Source organism: Saccostrea echinata, unplaced genomic scaffold (genome assembly GCF_033153115.1).
Source record: "Saccostrea echinata isolate AGI-Se365-2 ecotype Australia unplaced genomic scaffold, CSIRO_AGI_Sech_v1 ptg000001l, whole genome shotgun sequence".
In the NCBI taxonomy this organism is placed as follows: Eukaryota; Metazoa; Mollusca; class Bivalvia; order Ostreida; family Ostreidae; genus Saccostrea; species Saccostrea echinata.
Window position 1 is genome coordinate 52,446,054 of NW_026889750.1, and position 17,057 is coordinate 52,463,110.

The following is a 17,057-nucleotide window of genomic DNA, read 5'->3' on the forward strand; positions in this document are numbered from 1 at the left end:
TAATAATTAGGTTATCTTAAAAGGAGATGTAGAATATTTCAATGACTGATAATGTCTATCACATTTAAGGCATAACTTGAGTAGAATAATCGAAACATCCACAGCCTTGATTCCTGGTGCTGCTTTCAGAAATCTGAAATTGTAAACAAATCAGAAGACATAGAAAGGTTAGGGCATTCTTAAGACAATTATGTGAGCTGTTCAAAATGGCCACAGATACAGGTGCTATGTATTTATTCATGTTCTGAAAAGAGCAAACATAAGCCATGCTAAAAAGATGTTAAGAATTGGATGGGAGTCAAGGTCCATTTTTGGAGCCAGTGACCTTTGAAATCAAATGACCTTCAGAGCAGTTATGATTGTACACCAGTACATGAGTACTCTTTAGTCATCAGTCCTGGTACCACCTGAGTTGCTGCCCCTTGTAGGAAGCTGGTAACTGTCTGATATATTCTAGATTATCAATTTCTGTTGAAAAGTAAATCATGGATATAAATGGCTGAATAAGCTCATAAAACATCAGGAAAAACTTGATCTTGCTACTTTTGTGTGATTCTGTAGTTAGTCGCCTCTGTAGATTCTCTCTTAGTTACCTCTGACTTTTTAACTCGGATCATTGACAACTAAGCTTTTTATTTCTGTGTTACCATGGTTACTGGCTCTTAGCTGCTGTAGAACTAAACAAAAAGTACTTAACTAGAAAAAAATATATTTCTACCTGTATATACCTGTGTACCTTTCAAATTTGTCTCACAATAAATATTACATCATACTAAAATGTAACTCTAGTGTAACATTACTTCTCTCAATACATTGATAATTAAATATAATACAAATTTATTCCTAACAAGCACAGAGTAACCAAAATTGTATACATATGATGCATGTATATCTAACAAATACATTCAACCTTGTATTATATATTATAATACCTCCATATTATGTGTAACCATACGTAAGAAATAACTCAATACTTATAATTGATTGCAGGAGAAAATCTTGTTTATGTGAAAATACTTATCTGTTTATATGCTCATGTTTTTTGTGTTGATTTTAAAAATTATTACAAATATGATTGTGCAGTTTTGATTTTCATTCTTTTCAAAAATCTGAATTTTAGTAAAATTCCAAATAAGAGAATTTTTATTCATTCTTGTGTTTTATTAATTTTTTTGTGTGATCCTGTAATATCTTTTTCATGTTCATGGTTTCAGGAGTTGAATTTTGAATTGAATGTAATCCTTTTTCACTGTGAGCAGTATTATGGGTTCAAAGGTCAATTGGTTTAATGTCACATGATAATAGTGAATTTTTATTGGCTGATTTGTAGGTGGACTTGTGAATGGGGGACGCAGTGGGGAACATGTGATTGAGATGCCAACAGAAGAAAAGAAAAAAGAGGTAAGAATCAAATCAAGAAGAAAAATGCTAACATAATAAAAAATAACTGAAATTGATCAACATATATAGCTCTTATGATATAAACTATGATGCAATTTTTTAAAAATATTTGTTTCTGAGTAAATAATCTACTGTTTTTCCATCCAATACAGCTTAAATATAACTGTAATATTTGCAAGAGAATTTATTTAGAGAAAATTAACTTCACCCAGCATGAATTGTGGCCTGTAGGACAGTGATATATTCTATGTTCTCTGTTTAAACAATAGGTTTATCAAGAATTTAAAATCAACGTCCCACTTTAACTATGTTGTATAATAGTGGTGCTTCTCATATGTCTGTTATAACTTAAAACTGAATTACGTATTAGATGGGTTAAGTATTATTTTAATTAAATTGTATTTCATGAAATTTAACAACTGGATATACATATTGTAGTACCTTTGTATCTATTTTCATTTACCTTGTCACTTTATAAAAAATTACATATTATAGATCACAGACACATATATGTATATTTGTAGTATACTACACTGAATATAAACACATTTGTGTTCATTTTTTTGAAGGGTGCATGAAGAATTGTAAATCACATCAAACTCACTAAGTAGTCAGTCAGAAATCAGTATTTCTGTTGGTGTTAGTAATCAGTACAGGAAACTTATAAATGTTACTCCAGGAATCATTTTTAAGTTTCTTGTACTAATTAATCCATAAAAAGTGATTAATTTGTTCTATATAAAGAAGCTATCTGATCTCTGGAACGTAACCATGGTTACCATTGTCCTCTCCTTGTTCAAGGGATGTACGTCTAATGACTTAACTTTGACATAATAAAATGTCTGCATTGTAACTTTTGATAGAACCCTGTGAATTACCGGGGGAGTAAAAAATTAGGGAATACTTTGTATACTGAAAATTATTTAACTCTAATGTAGTCCTAATTAAAGTTGGCATCATTGGTTTGTAGCTATTAGACAGGATTTGTTTATGTTCTGTTGTTATTTTGTCACTATCAGACAGGGAAGGCACTTCTTGTTAAAGCCAAATCCAAACTGGACAGTGCTCTACTGCGTATAAAGGTGAAGTTTTACCCCCTGTATCTGGCTCGGGGACTATTTGATTGGATATCCTGCAATGATGTTACTTGAAGTAGAATATATGATATACCTCATTGCTTTGTATAATGGCTTATATTAGTGTTCATGCAGCTTTCTAAATCATTTTTTTGTTTTGATGTTAGTATGAAATACCTAGGGTCTCCACCCCCTTTAATTATTGTTCCTCTCCTAATCCCTAGCTTGAAGGGACAATGGATAAATATTTGAATGGATATGATACATAATTGTAAGCTGTTAGACTTTGGCTGCCTATGTTTAACTTGCATGAAATTAATTATAAGAAATGAAAAATTAATGAAATAATTTTTTTCTTTTGTTGATATTTTCAACTACTATTTCAGTATTAAGAAAATCTTGAAAGATATTGACTAAAACTTTTTATTTGAGATTAATTAAAAAAGGGAGGTTTTGATTGATCAAGTTAGTAAAGGTGGTTTTTATGACCTTTGACAGCGGAAATCGGGTCTACAGATAGGTCAGTCTATAAAGTCCTTCCCCCAGTTAGAATTACCAGCTTTGTTTAGTGGAAAGCAGGAGGAGGTTTGTCTAATTACCTCAGATTATGGTGGTAAAGAACTGCACATTTTTATAAACACCATTTTTCTTTGAACATCTTAAAACAAGAAAAAAAAAACCCTTTCATTATCCCCTCGCAATTGCCATATAAGCACTGCATTGAGTCTTAGTTTCATAGTTGCTACAGAGATGTGTGGTGAATAGGTGAAGATGAAGAGAAGTATTAATTCTAAGGTCAAAGGTCGAATTAAATCTAAGATCAAAGGTCAAGTTGAAAGTGTCACCTAATTTTAGACACAAAATATGGAATAACAATTGTTGTTAAAAAACAACAAATTTGAGTCTCATAATTGTAACAGTTATATATGGTGGCCAGAGGAAGAAACTGTTACTAAGAAGGTCAAAAGGTCAAGGTCAGAGACAGTGAAGGCCTTTTACTAAGTTGTGGACAAACATTAAAGAGCACCACTTTACTCTTGCTGCTGAGAAGCATGTTGGCAAGAGAAACAAGGTTAATGATTCCAAGCTCAAACGATCAAGGGCTATGAAAAAAGTTTGGCAGTTGCTGTGGTACAAACAAAAGATTGCCATCTTAGCATTCAGATTTAAACTTAGTCAGAGATGCTATTGGCAAGAGAAAAAGGACAAATCTTTAGGTCGCTGACATTGATCAGAATTGTGACTAAACATTTATTATCGGAGAAATTGTGTTTTTGCGAGGGGATACTCTGTATTGCTCTTGTTTTATTTTTTCTGTTTGGTTTTGATGTTTTTCACTATCACATTTCACTTTTCCCAACACTTTCCTTAATCTGGTAAACAGTTCTTTAAAATAAAATTTTAATCAGGATTATTTCAATAATTCCCTGTGTTGGTGATTTTTTTTTTGGGATTGTTTACAGAGCACACAAGAATATGTCTTCTAATGATGCACTCTTTTTTTATTTGTTTTCTTGCAAATATCTCAATCACTCAGTTTGTAACCCATGATAGAATTTTCCTTCATAAAACTTATATTTCAACTCTGTGAAAATTGCTTCCAGAATTGTAAATGTTTACATTATTCGACATCTTTTTTCACATGAAGGAAATTTTACTGGAGAAATGAAAATAGGACAAGATATGAAAATATATCATATTTCTTTTATACACTTCATTCCTTTTCCAATAAATACCATCCTTTCATTGATTGAAGATCAGTGTATTTGATACATTCTGTGAAGCCTGTTTGTATCATGACTAAAGTTAATACAGTATGTAAATTGTACTGTTACTGTACATGTAATATTAACCGACTCTCCTCATTTGGCAAACCCCCAAAGTATGACAGCACACTGTAGTAAATGGATGTTATGAATAGCTTGTTTACTTGATAATATAGCCCCTTCTCAACTATTTTTATTTCTTTTCTCATGTTTATGATTTGTATTGCATGCTCTTAAAGTACACCTCTTAAGACATTTTAATTTAACGTACACTTTACTTAAAAACTTTAACAGAGGTATATTATTTTTTACTTATTAAATTGGTCTACATTTTTACTCTGTATATATAATTATTATTTTATAAAAACAAATAATTCTTCTGAACTAATATGCATCACAGTGACTTGATTTATATTCAAATGCACAAATCTTAAATAATTATAGATTGTATGGTAAAAGTTTTCACATATTATCACATTTATATATGCACTGTATATAACTTCCAAAACTAACAAAGAAGGACTGTACAAACTGGCTATAATATGCTCAGGTGATCAAAACAATTACACATCTGTTTTAATCAACAGTGATTGGAAATTGTCTCAATCATTAATCCCTGTATTGATTTCATTATAAGTGCATTATAAGCCGGTTTTTACTGTACTTGGTAACTTTTAACCTTTAACCTCAGTGCAGTGTGAGATAAAGGCATCAGAAATAAACCTTTCATTCTATTTATAGCCTGACCCGGTTGTGGAGGAGGAAATTGATTGGTGGTCCAAGTACTATGCTTCCACGGGACAACCACACAAGTGCAAGAAGTATGTGGAAAAAGGACATGATAAAATTGAGGTGAGCAAAATTAGAGCAGAAACATTTCAACATGAGGGATTAAAGTTCATAAGAGGGACATTTATTGAGTTAGAACTAAATGTAACTCTCTTAGTAGTCAAAATTGGGGAAATTTTATTGTTTAGCCTTGTTATAGGTCTGTTTTTCCTCATTTGAATTATTTAGCCTATGATCTCATCTGTGTAACTTTTGTCTTGGGTATCTATGAACACATCTGTCATTTAATATTTTTTATTTAGGTTTATCAAACTGCGCTGGAGGACGTAGAGTTCACTAAAGGATTTAATGATTTCTGCTCCACCTTTGAGCTACAGAGAGGGAAGGATGATGATGAAGACGAATCAAATATAGTGGGAGAGTTCAAGGTAAGTAGGTCAAGTTTACAGTCATCATAAGACATAAAGTAGGTCAAGGTTATAGCCATCATAACAAGACATAAAGTAGGTCAAGATTACAGTCATCATAATACACAAAGTATGTAAAGTTTACAGTCATCATAATACATAAAGTATGTAAAGTTTACAGTCATCATAAGACATAAAGTAGGTCAAGGTTACAGCCATAATAACAAGACATGAAATATAACAAGACATAAAGGATATCTGTGTCACAGCTATCATAACAAGACATGAAATATAACAAGACATAAAGTAGGTCTGTGTCACAGCCATCATAACAAGACATGAAATAGGTCAAGGTTACAGCCATCATAAGAAGACATAAAGTAGGTCAAGGTTACAGCCATCATAAGAAGACATTGATCTTTGCTTGCATCTGTTGTTTGAACAAAATCTTAAATATGAATTTTAGTTTATGTTTAGAGGTAGTATCAAAATGTGTCATTTATTATCAGTTGATTCTAATTTCTTTCTACCAGATTTTGATATTAAGAATAAAACAATAATATTTAAATAAATATTTTGTAGAGGAACTGTAGATAGAAATTGAATAGTAGGAAGTATTTCTATCATTTTCTATCAACACTTTACTGTAAATCACATTTTTATTCATGAGAACTCTATCTTTTAAGGTTTCATCCTGGTGTATATATGATTTTTAAAGATTATATGCGTCAATAACCAAAATTTGTGAAAAAACTTTTCTTGCTTATGAATACTAAAGAACTTTCTCACAAAAAATAAGGTGTTGCAAAAATTTGGTGATCTACAGTGTACATTCTACATGTAATTATGATTGATATAATATTTTTTTTTCAGGGAGGATTCAAGGTCTACCCCCTGCCACCTGACCCCAATGAGGAAATGCCTTCCAAGGTCTTTGTGAACTTACCAAGCTCAGCACCAGAGGAGTGTATCATCAGAGTTTATGTTATCTGTGGCATCGATCTACAACCCAATGATTCTAGTGGACTGGTATGTGTATAACAATGTTACTTGTACATTCAGTCTATGTAATCTGTGGTACTGATCTACAACCCAATGATTCTAGTGGACTGGTATGTATACAATGTATAACACTGTAACTTGTACATTCAATATATCATCAGAGTCTATGTTTTCTGTAGTATAGGCCTACAACCACAGGCACTTGTTTCATATATGGGGTCACCCCTTCTTTTTCATACCACAAAGTACCAAACTCAGTATCAGGCAACCCCTCCTCAAACTCATATTTTATTAGTTTATCAGTTGGTCTGATCTGATTGGTTTATTAATTTATCAGTTGGTCTGATCTGATTGGTTTATTAATTTATCAGTTGGTCTGATCTGATTGGTTTATAAATTTCTTTTTTAGGCTGACTATGCTTTAATGAGGCTGAGATCTGATTTGTTTATTAATGTATCTTCTGGGATGACCCATTTATTCAGATCCGATTGGCTTATTAATTCTCTAGGGTGACCCATATATTGAGATCTGATTGGTTTATTATTGTCTATTTTAGGCTGACCTGTATATTAAGATTTGATTTGTTTATTTATTTCTATTTTTAGGCTGACCCATATATTGAGATCTGATTTGTTTATTATATTCTATTTTTAGGCTGACCTGTTTGTTGAGATCTGATTGGTTTATTTATTTCTATTTTTAGGCTGACCCATATATTGAGATCTGATTTGTTTATTATTTTCAATTTTTAGGATGACCTGTTTGTTGAGATCTGATTGGTTTATTTATTTCTATTTTTAAGCTAACTGTATGTTGAGATCTGATTTGTTTATTATTTTCTATTTTTAGGATGACCTGTTTGTTGAGATCTGATTGGTTTATTTATTTCTATTTTTAGGCTGACCCGTATGTTGAGATTATCCTTGGCAATAAGAAGATCAGTGACAGGGATAATTACAAACCTAACACTATTGACCCAGTTTTTGGACAGTAAGTTGTTGGAGGAGAGTTACTCAATTTAATTTTTTTGGGGGGGGGGGGTGAATAAATTTGTGTTCTAAAGATACATACCACAAAAAGATTTTCTTATCTCCTTCACAGAAGAGTTACACTGGCATTTTTTCAATATTTCTTTCAATGGAAATGTAATTAAGAAATTTTATTTGTGTAAAATGTTAAAATTCACTCTTAAAAATGTCCCCAGAAACTTTGCAATAATAAAACTTCATACACTTCTAAAACTTTTCAAAAAATATATTGAGCTGTAAAGTTGCCTTTTTGCACTGTCCACCAAATTTTCTGGCTTGGCCAAATATTAAGCTGTTTACCTAAACAAATATCACTTCTGAAGTGAGAGAGGCACATATTTTAGCAAAGATATTTGACTTTTGGGAGAAAAAAATTGTTTGTGTTATTTATCCTTTAAAAAAGTAGACATTTCATTATTATCATAATTAAAAAAAACATAATTTTTTCAATTTACCAAATTGTTTTATTTTAATAAGATTTTTTAAGAAATTGGAACTCAATGATAATTTTTTGAATTTAATTTTCATCTCTTTTTCAGAATGTTTGAATTGACAGCAATGTTACCTGTACAAAAAGATCTGACAGTACGTATCAAGGATTATGATATCATTAGCAGTGATGATGTCATCGGAGAGACTTTAATAGATTTAGAAAATCGCTACGTGTCCAAATACCGTGCAACATGTGGACTCCAGAAGTCCTACTGCATGTAAGTTACTTCTGTACTAAATCTTTATTCAGGCATGGGATACAAAACAGAGATGTCAAGTTATAATATGTGTATCTGTCTGTCTGTCTAACTGTATGCTGTAAAGAATGTTTAAAATATCAAATTACTTTCATACATTTACATACATTTATATGTACTATAAGTATCAACATTTATGGGTAGGTCCAAGTTTAGAATAGGAACTAGCCAAAGACATCCATTAGAAACGAAGTGTACTCCACATTTCTTTAAATTTGTGACACTATAAATCTATTAACTTTTTGTGTCTGGTAGTGCTGGTGTCAACCAATGGAGAGATGCTGCGAAGCCCAAACAGATTTTAGAAAACTACTGTAAACAGAACCATGTGACAGGTCCTCTGTTTTACGGAAACAACAGTGTCAAGGTCGGCAGGAAGACGTATAATCTCGCCGAGTTTGGTGAGTCATTAAAAAAAAAGACACATTGATTTAAGGAATGAATTTAATAGCTACCCAATTTATACGGTATAAAGTGGGTTGGGGCAGTTTACGCTTTATAAACCACGAAGCGGTTCATAAAAAAGCGTAAACTGTTCCAACCCACTTTATACCGTATATATTGGGTAGCTATTAAATTCATTCCTTATAATTAAATTTTCATTCATTTAGTGTAAGAAAAAAGATGATTGCCCATAAAAAAATCGACTTCAAATTGTACAAAATTTAAATGTAATGTCAGGCGGATCGATATGTTTTTTATGCAAGTCATTGTGACGTAGGCAACCCAAGTTATACAATATAAAGTAAATTTTTTATCCAATCAAATTGTGTGTTACAATCAGAATTAAATTATATATTATTATTGACACAGATTAAGAAATAATAACAAAGATGAGACTATTTGTATACTTTGTTTTTCTAGATTGTACACTAAAGTCACTGTTTTATTTGATGAGAAGGGTCTTGTTTCTTGTGTTTATGTGATAAACACAGTTATTTTTTGTAATTTGTTCCAGAGCCAAACAAACCTGTTGATCCAAATGCAGGACCTGCAGAGGAACGCCTGGCTTTACATGTGTTACATACACTCCCATTGGTCAAGGAGCATGTAGAGACACGCCCCCTATTTAACCCTATCCAACCAGGCATAGAGCAGGTAAGTCATTTTAAAAATAGTTTTTACTCCCTTCTTTTACCCAGTCCCATAGCATACAGGCAAAGAAAAGGTTCGTAGTGGGATACACAAGTCTTATTCAACCTGGTAAATGCCTAGAGGAATCATTTAAAAAAAATGACCTTGAGGCTTAGTTTAAAATAATGTTTGTTTGCCCTCTCCCAACTCAGAATGAAAAAATTGGGTCGGTAGGTGGGTGAAAAATTTATTTTTCTGAGAAAATTTTAATTTCAATGCTAAATTTTTAAAATCTGTATTCCAGAATACATAAAAAAATAATTGCTTTCTGGAGGTTAAAAAAAGTTTTGAGTTGGGCCATTTTTAGCCAGTCAGTTGGGAGAGGGCAAACAGCCAATTTTTTAAAGGTGGCTTGATGTTGTTACATACATGTATGTGTATGATGTAATACGTTATTTACCTTGTGCTGATGTGGTATGATTTATTTTCCAGGGCAAACTTCAGATGTGGGTGGACATTTTCCCCAAATCCCTCGGTGTTCCTGGGCCACCATTTAACATTGAACCAAGACGTGCAAAAGAGTAAGCTCCCTTTATGCAATATTTTCCATTTAAACTTTCCTCAACTGTTTAAAGTGCTTTACATTATTTTGTATATTGATTTTATTGTGATTGATAATACCTTCCTTTGAAAATTAATTACTAAATACATGTTTTTTGTGAGTTGAAGTATTCAACATTAAAATTTTATTTCATTTTATGTGAAAAAGCAAGAGATTTTATATTGTCTTTCCAAAATAAATGCTTTGTTTAATTTCAAAAAATTTGATTTTGAATGTTTTTATTTTTCTGCTATAAGATTAAAAGTTTGACAAATTAGAATTTCTTCAGTAAAGTCCTAAATGAACAGTTACCGCTAGGATTTAACAAAGATTCACTGTTATGTTTTAGTTATGTACTCCGTATCATTATCTGGAACACAGTGGATGTTGTGCTGGAAGAGGAATCAATCACGGGGGAACAAATGTCGGATATTTACGTCAAAGGTTGGATATCAGGCATCGATGAAAAACAGAAAACTGATGTACATTACAGGTAAAGAATTTGTTGTATTATGTACTGAATAAAAAGCAATTTCAATACTTTTCCAAATTTAAGCCACTTGAGTTAGATGGGTTTTCATTGTACATAAACTTTTGAAACTCTTTCAGCTTCTCTCAATTGGCAGAAGCAAACTCAACCAATTTTATATGTTGCAACTATGGATTGAGGGGAAAAAAATTTACAAATTTAATGGTCCCATTCCCCTCCATATGCAAAAAAGGGGAACTTAAGATTTAAAATCATCCTCAGGGATCGAAATTAACTTTTTTGACCACTAGCAAATTTTAGCTAGTGGAATATTTTTCATCTAGCAATATTGAACTTTCACTAGCATTTTTTTCTCCTCATAGTAATTAACATAGAAATTATTTGAATGAGTTCACAGAAAACTTATTTACACCTTGTGAGTATTGAGGTTGTTTTATAAAAGGTGAAATCTGACCGGATACAGGGGTGTGCAATTAAAAAATTCAAGCACTAGCCACAGACTACCCCAAGTAAATTAAGTAATACAAGCTCAAATGTAGGGTAAAAGAGTAACTAACAATGAAAAAAAAAATAGTTTATCGTTGAAAAAATCAAGGTCTTAAGGTCATTCTTTTTTTTAAATTTAAAGTTTAATTCTCACTAGAAAAATTGAATCGTATATAAATCAATTATGATTGAAAATAAAAAAAAATAATTTAAAAATAAATTATCTTTCATTTTTTTTTTCATCTTAAATCATTAAATACTCTTGAAATATATTTTTTGAAAATCACCTTAGACTTTTTTCTCTAGTTGATTAAGTGATCGTAAATAATTGAATGGGGTATCTACATGCATTTACCATAAACAAAGGAATGGAGGAAATTCGGATTAGGAAAAAAACGATCGTTTTTGGAAGTAAATAAGTCTGATAGTACTGCAAAATGGATAAGATTATGGAGATTTTCGAACAATAGGAACATGCTACCTGGAAATTTTTCATTGTTTGATAATTTGATTGCAAAAAAAGTGAATAAAATACCAGTACATAGTGTTTTACATGTATTAGGCTACATGGGTAATCTTAATTTTTACTTGCCCGTGGGGCTACCTCTGTGCATCAAAATTACTAGCCCGACCCCCAAAAATGGTAGCCCCGGGTGTGAGGCAATGCTAACTGCACTTCCCTGGAATAAATTTTAAAAAGTCCGAAAAGGACCGATTTTTTTTACTCGCAAAAGTTGGCGACCACAGGTCGCTTTTAACTCGCAATTTCTGTTTTTAATTCGCATTTAGCGAGTATTTCCCGTTAATTTCGACCCCTGATCCTGACTTAAAATTTGTGATCTGTATATTTTAATCATGAGGATTCAGCTTGTTGAATTGAGAGTGAGTTGTTTATTTCAGGTCACTGGATGGGGAGGGGAACTTCAACTGGCGGTTTGTTTTCCCCTTCAGTTATGTCCCAGCAGAACAGGTGATGGAGGTCAGGAAAAAGGTAGGTCAAGGCCATCACATAAACTAAGGTAGAGATGGTCAGGTCAAGGCCATCACATAAACCAAGGTAGAGATGGTCAGGTCAAGGCCATCACGTAAACCAAGGTTGAGATGGTCAGGTCAAGGCCATCACATAAACCAAGGTAGAGAGATGGTCAGGTCAAGGCCATCACATAAACTAAGGTCAAAAACAGAAGTGGTAGTTACAGAAACAATGATTATCATAGATCATTGGATTGGGAAGAGAATCTCAATTTGAGGTTCCTGTCCTGTTATGTTCCAGCAGGTAGAGAGATGATCAGGTCAAGGGTCAAGAGTAGTAAATCTAAAGGAGGTCATGTGTCACAGCACAGTGAAATAAAACATAAACCAAAAGACACAAATAAATACAAAAATAGTAAACAATTAAGGTTTGAATAAAATTTGAATGTTGGTTAAAATACATGTATCAGTATTGACTGAGGCAAAGCAAATACAATACCTGAGGTCATAGTCAAAATTGAATACAGTGAAAGACAGACAAGCTTGAGTTTATTCGATAATTATGGGGAAAATTAATGTACAGTAAAAGGATTGACTAATGTAACTTTTTTTTCTTCAGGAGCATTTCTGGAGCTTGGATGAGACTGTACAGCATCTTCAGCCCAACGTTATGATCCAAGTGTGGGACAATGACAAATTCTCCATGGACGACTTCCTAGGTTTGTCTTATTCACAGAAAAATAATTAAAACAAATGATAACTTTTACTTTTCCCTGATCTCTGTAATGAGAATGTTAAGCATTTCACAACTATTTTTATGCATAAACAAGAGTACATTCATACCACATTATTCAATTCAATCCCTAATTTAAATGTATGAGAGGTTATCAAAAAGTTCATGGACTAGTGCCATAAAATTAAAACCGCTTTAGGAACATCAATGAATTTTAACACAATCAGTTAGCATCATCTTTTCTATCTGTAGAATAAACCATAAATCATAAGTTTTATTTGTTATTAAATTGTTAATGTTTTTGTAAGCAATGGTGTGTCCAGTTGGCGCAACCTCCAACACGAGATTTTTTTCTACCTGAGTGTAACTGAGAAAAACACTTTTGATACGAACATTTGTCATCCAAAAAGCCTGTTAATTCAGGAATGTGGTATGACACAATTGTTCCGTAAAATTTGCAATTTTTACCTAATTCTGTAAGTTCTATGAAATTTTATCATTCATTTTATATGGAGTGTCCAAACAATTAAATACTTGAAAATTACGTCGAAAAGGGGGAGGGGTTTCTTTTTCCAACATTCTATAAAGTTTTGCCCCTGGAAAAACTGGTATAGACCCAGGAAATGTTTAAACAGACCACAGAGAAATAAAATGTATCCAGAGTACTTGTTTTTAAATGCCAAAAAAGATTCAGAGAGATGAGAGATGTACAGTCAATGTCGATTTGTAGTCAGGAGGTCAAAAGTCATGTCGAAAAGTTTAATCATACTGAGATTTTCTTTCAGGAACTCTGTGTTTAAATCTCAATGCCATGCCTATGCCAGCTAAGAAGGCAGGATCCTGTAAACTGACAATGCTCCCTGACCTCACTACCGGGTCAGAGATCAAACTGGTGTCGTTATTTGAACAGAAGAGACTGAGGGGGTTCTGGCCAGTGTATAACGATGATACAGGACAAAGGGTGCTCACCGTAAGGAATTAGTTGTTCATTGGAATCTTTGATGATCATCATAAAGAGAATATTAAACATTTGTATTTTTGCAGATTTTTTATTTGTAAACCATTTTTGTGCTTGTAGATAAATTAAGGGGGGAGAACAGAGTTATCCTTTTAAGAAATAAGGTATCATTTTAAAAGTTTTATCGGGATGTAAATATGGGTTGGTCATGTGATCAAATCCCATAAAGCCCGAAGGGCTTTATGGTAGATTTGATCACATGCCAACCCGTATTTACATCCCGATAAAACTTTTAAAATGATACCTTATTACTTATATTTACATTTGTGACTGATTTATAACAGATAGTAAGGTACTAAAGTTTTAAACCCATAAATGATTTATTTTTTTCAAAACTCAATGGTATAACTTGAATGTGTTGAACACGTCGATCACTTATGACGTCACTATGAAATTACGTAGATCGTTTATGACTAAACAATCAATTTATGGTCACATGACGAACGTGTTTTACACAGGTGTAAAAACGCCTTGTTCAAATAGTGTTATATAAGGGAAAACATTTGCAAATGTAAATATTTGTCAGTATAATCATTCAAAAGTTTAGGTTTAGTTGACAGTGACTGTTTTGTTACAGGGTAAAGTTTACTTTACATTGACTGTTTTGTTATAGGGTAAAGTTTACTTTACATTGACTGTTTTGTTACAGGGTAAAGTTGAGATGGAGATGGAGCTTGTGTCAGTGGAGGAGGCCGAGGAAAGACCAGCAGGTCAAGGTCAGGAGGAACCCAACATGAACCCAAAACTGGATCCACCAAAGTAAGTTAATTGTCCCAAATGAGGTCCACTTAAGCAAGTGAATAACCACAAACTAGAGCAATCTAAATTGGTTATAACCCAACCCTGAGTTTACCTAAACCACCCAGTCTGTTCACCTCAGTTAGTCCATCCAAGAAAACATATAAATCCAAAATGCATCCACATTAATAATTTACTCAACTGCTCATGTTATCAGGAATGCTTTTTCAGTTATTTTTTATGAGTGATATATGAGTAGTTCATTTTGATAAACTGTACTCTTTCACAGGCGGCCTGAGACTTCCTTCCTTTGGTTTACTTCACCCTGGAAGACGATGCGTTACATTATCTGGCGTAACTACAAATGGTACATCATTGGATTCTTCCTCCTCATCCTCCTGTTGCTCCTCATCTTTCTCTTCCTGTATTCATTCCCGGTAAGTATAAAGGGGAGGATCAAACTTCTCTGTCAATTAGGGTGTGGATTGAGCATTAGTATATAATTATTCCTCTTCCTGTATTCATTCCCAGTAAGTATAAAGGGGTGGATCAAACTTCTCTGTCAACTAGGGTGTGGATTGAGCATCAGTATATAATTATTCCTCTTCCTGTATTCATTCCTGGTAAGCGTAAAGGGGTAGATCAAGCTTCTCTGTCAACTAGAGTGTGGATTGAGCATCAGTATATAATTATTCCTCTTCCTGTATTCATTCCTGGTAAGCGTAAAGGGGTAGATCAAGCTTCTCTGTCAACTAGGGTGTGGATTGAGCATCAGTATATAATAATTCTCCTTCCTGTATTCATTCATGGTAAGTATATAGGAGTGGATCAAGCTTCTCTGTCAGAGTGTGGATTGAGCATCAGTATATAATAATTCTCCTCCCTGTATTCATTCATGGTAAGTATATAGGAGTGGATCAAGCTTCTCTGTCAGAGTGTGGATTGAGCATCAGTATATAATAATTCTCCTCCCTGTATTCATTCATGGTAAGTATAAAGGGGTGGATCTAGCTTCTCTGTCAATCAGAGTGTGGATTGAGCATCACTAATATAAATGATAATTCCTTCCTAGTAAGTATAAAGGGGTGGATTAAGCTTTTTATGAAACAAGAGTACAGTGTCTATACATGTTTATAAGTCAAAAGCTAAAATTTTGCAAAAGTAAGTAAGCATATGCATAATTCAATAGGAAATGTGAAGCATTTTAAATTTCTATTTGACTTTTCAGGGAGAAGTTTCTCAGAAGATTGTTAACGGTTAGAGATTGTCACAAACTTTACGTCTATAAACATAGTGTAGTGATAGCCTCGGCAGAGACCAAAAGAAAACTTAACATTTATAAACATAGTGTAGTGATAGCATCAGCAGAGACCAAAAGAAAAAAAAAGACACCAAAGACTATTTCTCAGTTCAATCTTGTGTACACCAACTCTTATTTTCTTAAAAATAACTTAATTACATATCTAAGATTAAAGCTCTGCTAAGGGAGGTAATTATTCAAGGAGGATATGTTGATGAATACTTCATCAATGATCAAACACTTTTACCACAATGACAATTGTTTATGAGGAAATCAGTAGTTTGGAGTGAACCGTAAATGTTTAGTTGTGGATACGAGGTTTTGATAATAACCCTGTGCAGGGATTTCTAGCTTCTCTGTGATAAAACGATGCTTCTAACTTTTAACTATGTGCTTGATATATGAGGATGATCATGGAAGAACAAATATAAGTGGATGTTATTTGTTGCTAATGATCAAAAGAGTAATCCCAACGACCTTTCTGTACTTATCCTGTGTTAACCTCTCTCTGTCTGTAGACAGTGTTATGCATTTAAAATATTTTCTTTGATCATCTTGCCTTTCATTGTTAAAACATTTGATCACCATTAACATGTTTATTGTATACATGCATGTTATTGTACTATTCTTTTATTTTAGAACAAATTGTAGCATTCCTTCTACTTGTAGTTTTTTTTCTAATTAATATTAAAAATAAAAAAAAAAATTGGAGAAAAAAAACCCATTATATTTATACATGCCTATATACATTGTAAGTGATACTGGTATTTTTTGTAAATCATCGAAATTCTTTTTTTTTTTTTTTTTTGGAGATACTATTGTAACTGTAAGAAATAGTGATTGATGCAAGAAAAATAAAATTATGTTTATTTGTAAAAAGTCACTAATGACAAGTGATATAGCTGCTGTGCCTTTAATATTTTCTCTTGCAGATTGTTAATGTTAAATCTGCTGTTTTAATTTTTAATGATATTTCAGTATACCTATTTTTACTGTGTATGAACTCTGTGTTGGCTGATATTATGTATCTGTTGGACTTGAGCATTAAATGTTACCTTGTGATGCTGGTCACAGTTCTGAAAGTAGAATCATTTATTGTGAACAGGCAGGTGCTTGTACATTGATTTAATTACTTAAATCTAATTAACACCAAAAAAAATAATATTGTTTTGAATGTTATATTGATTTTTCAAATGTTAAACATGGGCCTACAGGTCATGTGATCAGTATCACCATGGCAACTACAATGACCTTGGAGTTTCAGTGCAATCGTATGTAGTGTGTAATCTATTTAAGGGATGTGGACTGTTCAAATTAAATAGACCAATAAACTCATTATAGATACATGTACAATTGTTGTTTTGTTTAATATGAAGATTATACTATGATGTAACAGGGAGGGAGAAATATAATGAACCAGACCAGG

At 32.6% G+C, this 17,057-nt stretch overlaps 1 protein-coding gene across 8 annotated transcripts in view; it reads left to right on the forward strand.

The window, feature by feature from the left end:
- Nucleotides 1-16,984, forward strand: part of LOC133194461 (myoferlin-like) — a 68,088-nt gene extending 51,104 nt beyond the window's left edge. For 7 of the 8 annotated variants that reach the window (XM_061330424.1, XM_061330418.1, XM_061330440.1 and 4 more), the window contains 17 exons: nucleotides 1,331-1,401; nucleotides 2,421-2,483; nucleotides 4,985-5,095; nucleotides 5,335-5,460; nucleotides 6,313-6,468; nucleotides 7,341-7,432; nucleotides 8,010-8,180; nucleotides 8,475-8,620; nucleotides 9,178-9,317; nucleotides 9,786-9,874; nucleotides 10,244-10,387; nucleotides 11,771-11,861; nucleotides 12,462-12,561; nucleotides 13,361-13,545; nucleotides 14,243-14,352; nucleotides 14,621-14,768; nucleotides 15,560-16,984. In XM_061330424.1, coding sequence (XP_061186408.1) covers nucleotides 1,331-1,401; nucleotides 2,421-2,483; nucleotides 4,985-5,095; nucleotides 5,335-5,460; nucleotides 6,313-6,468; nucleotides 7,341-7,432; nucleotides 8,010-8,180; nucleotides 8,475-8,620; nucleotides 9,178-9,317; nucleotides 9,786-9,874; nucleotides 10,244-10,387; nucleotides 11,771-11,861; nucleotides 12,462-12,561; nucleotides 13,361-13,545; nucleotides 14,243-14,352; nucleotides 14,621-14,768; nucleotides 15,560-15,592 — 1,976 coding nt within the window. In that variant the 3' untranslated portion in view covers nucleotides 15,593-16,984. The remainder of the gene's footprint in view (nucleotides 1-1,330; nucleotides 1,402-2,420; nucleotides 2,484-4,984; nucleotides 5,096-5,334; nucleotides 5,461-6,312; nucleotides 6,469-7,340; nucleotides 7,433-8,009; nucleotides 8,181-8,474; nucleotides 8,621-9,177; nucleotides 9,318-9,785; nucleotides 9,875-10,243; nucleotides 10,388-11,770; nucleotides 11,862-12,461; nucleotides 12,562-13,360; nucleotides 13,546-14,242; nucleotides 14,353-14,620; nucleotides 14,769-15,559) is intronic. The other variant, XM_061330446.1, reaches the window with a different exon arrangement.
- Nucleotides 16,985-17,057: the final 73 nt, after the last annotated feature.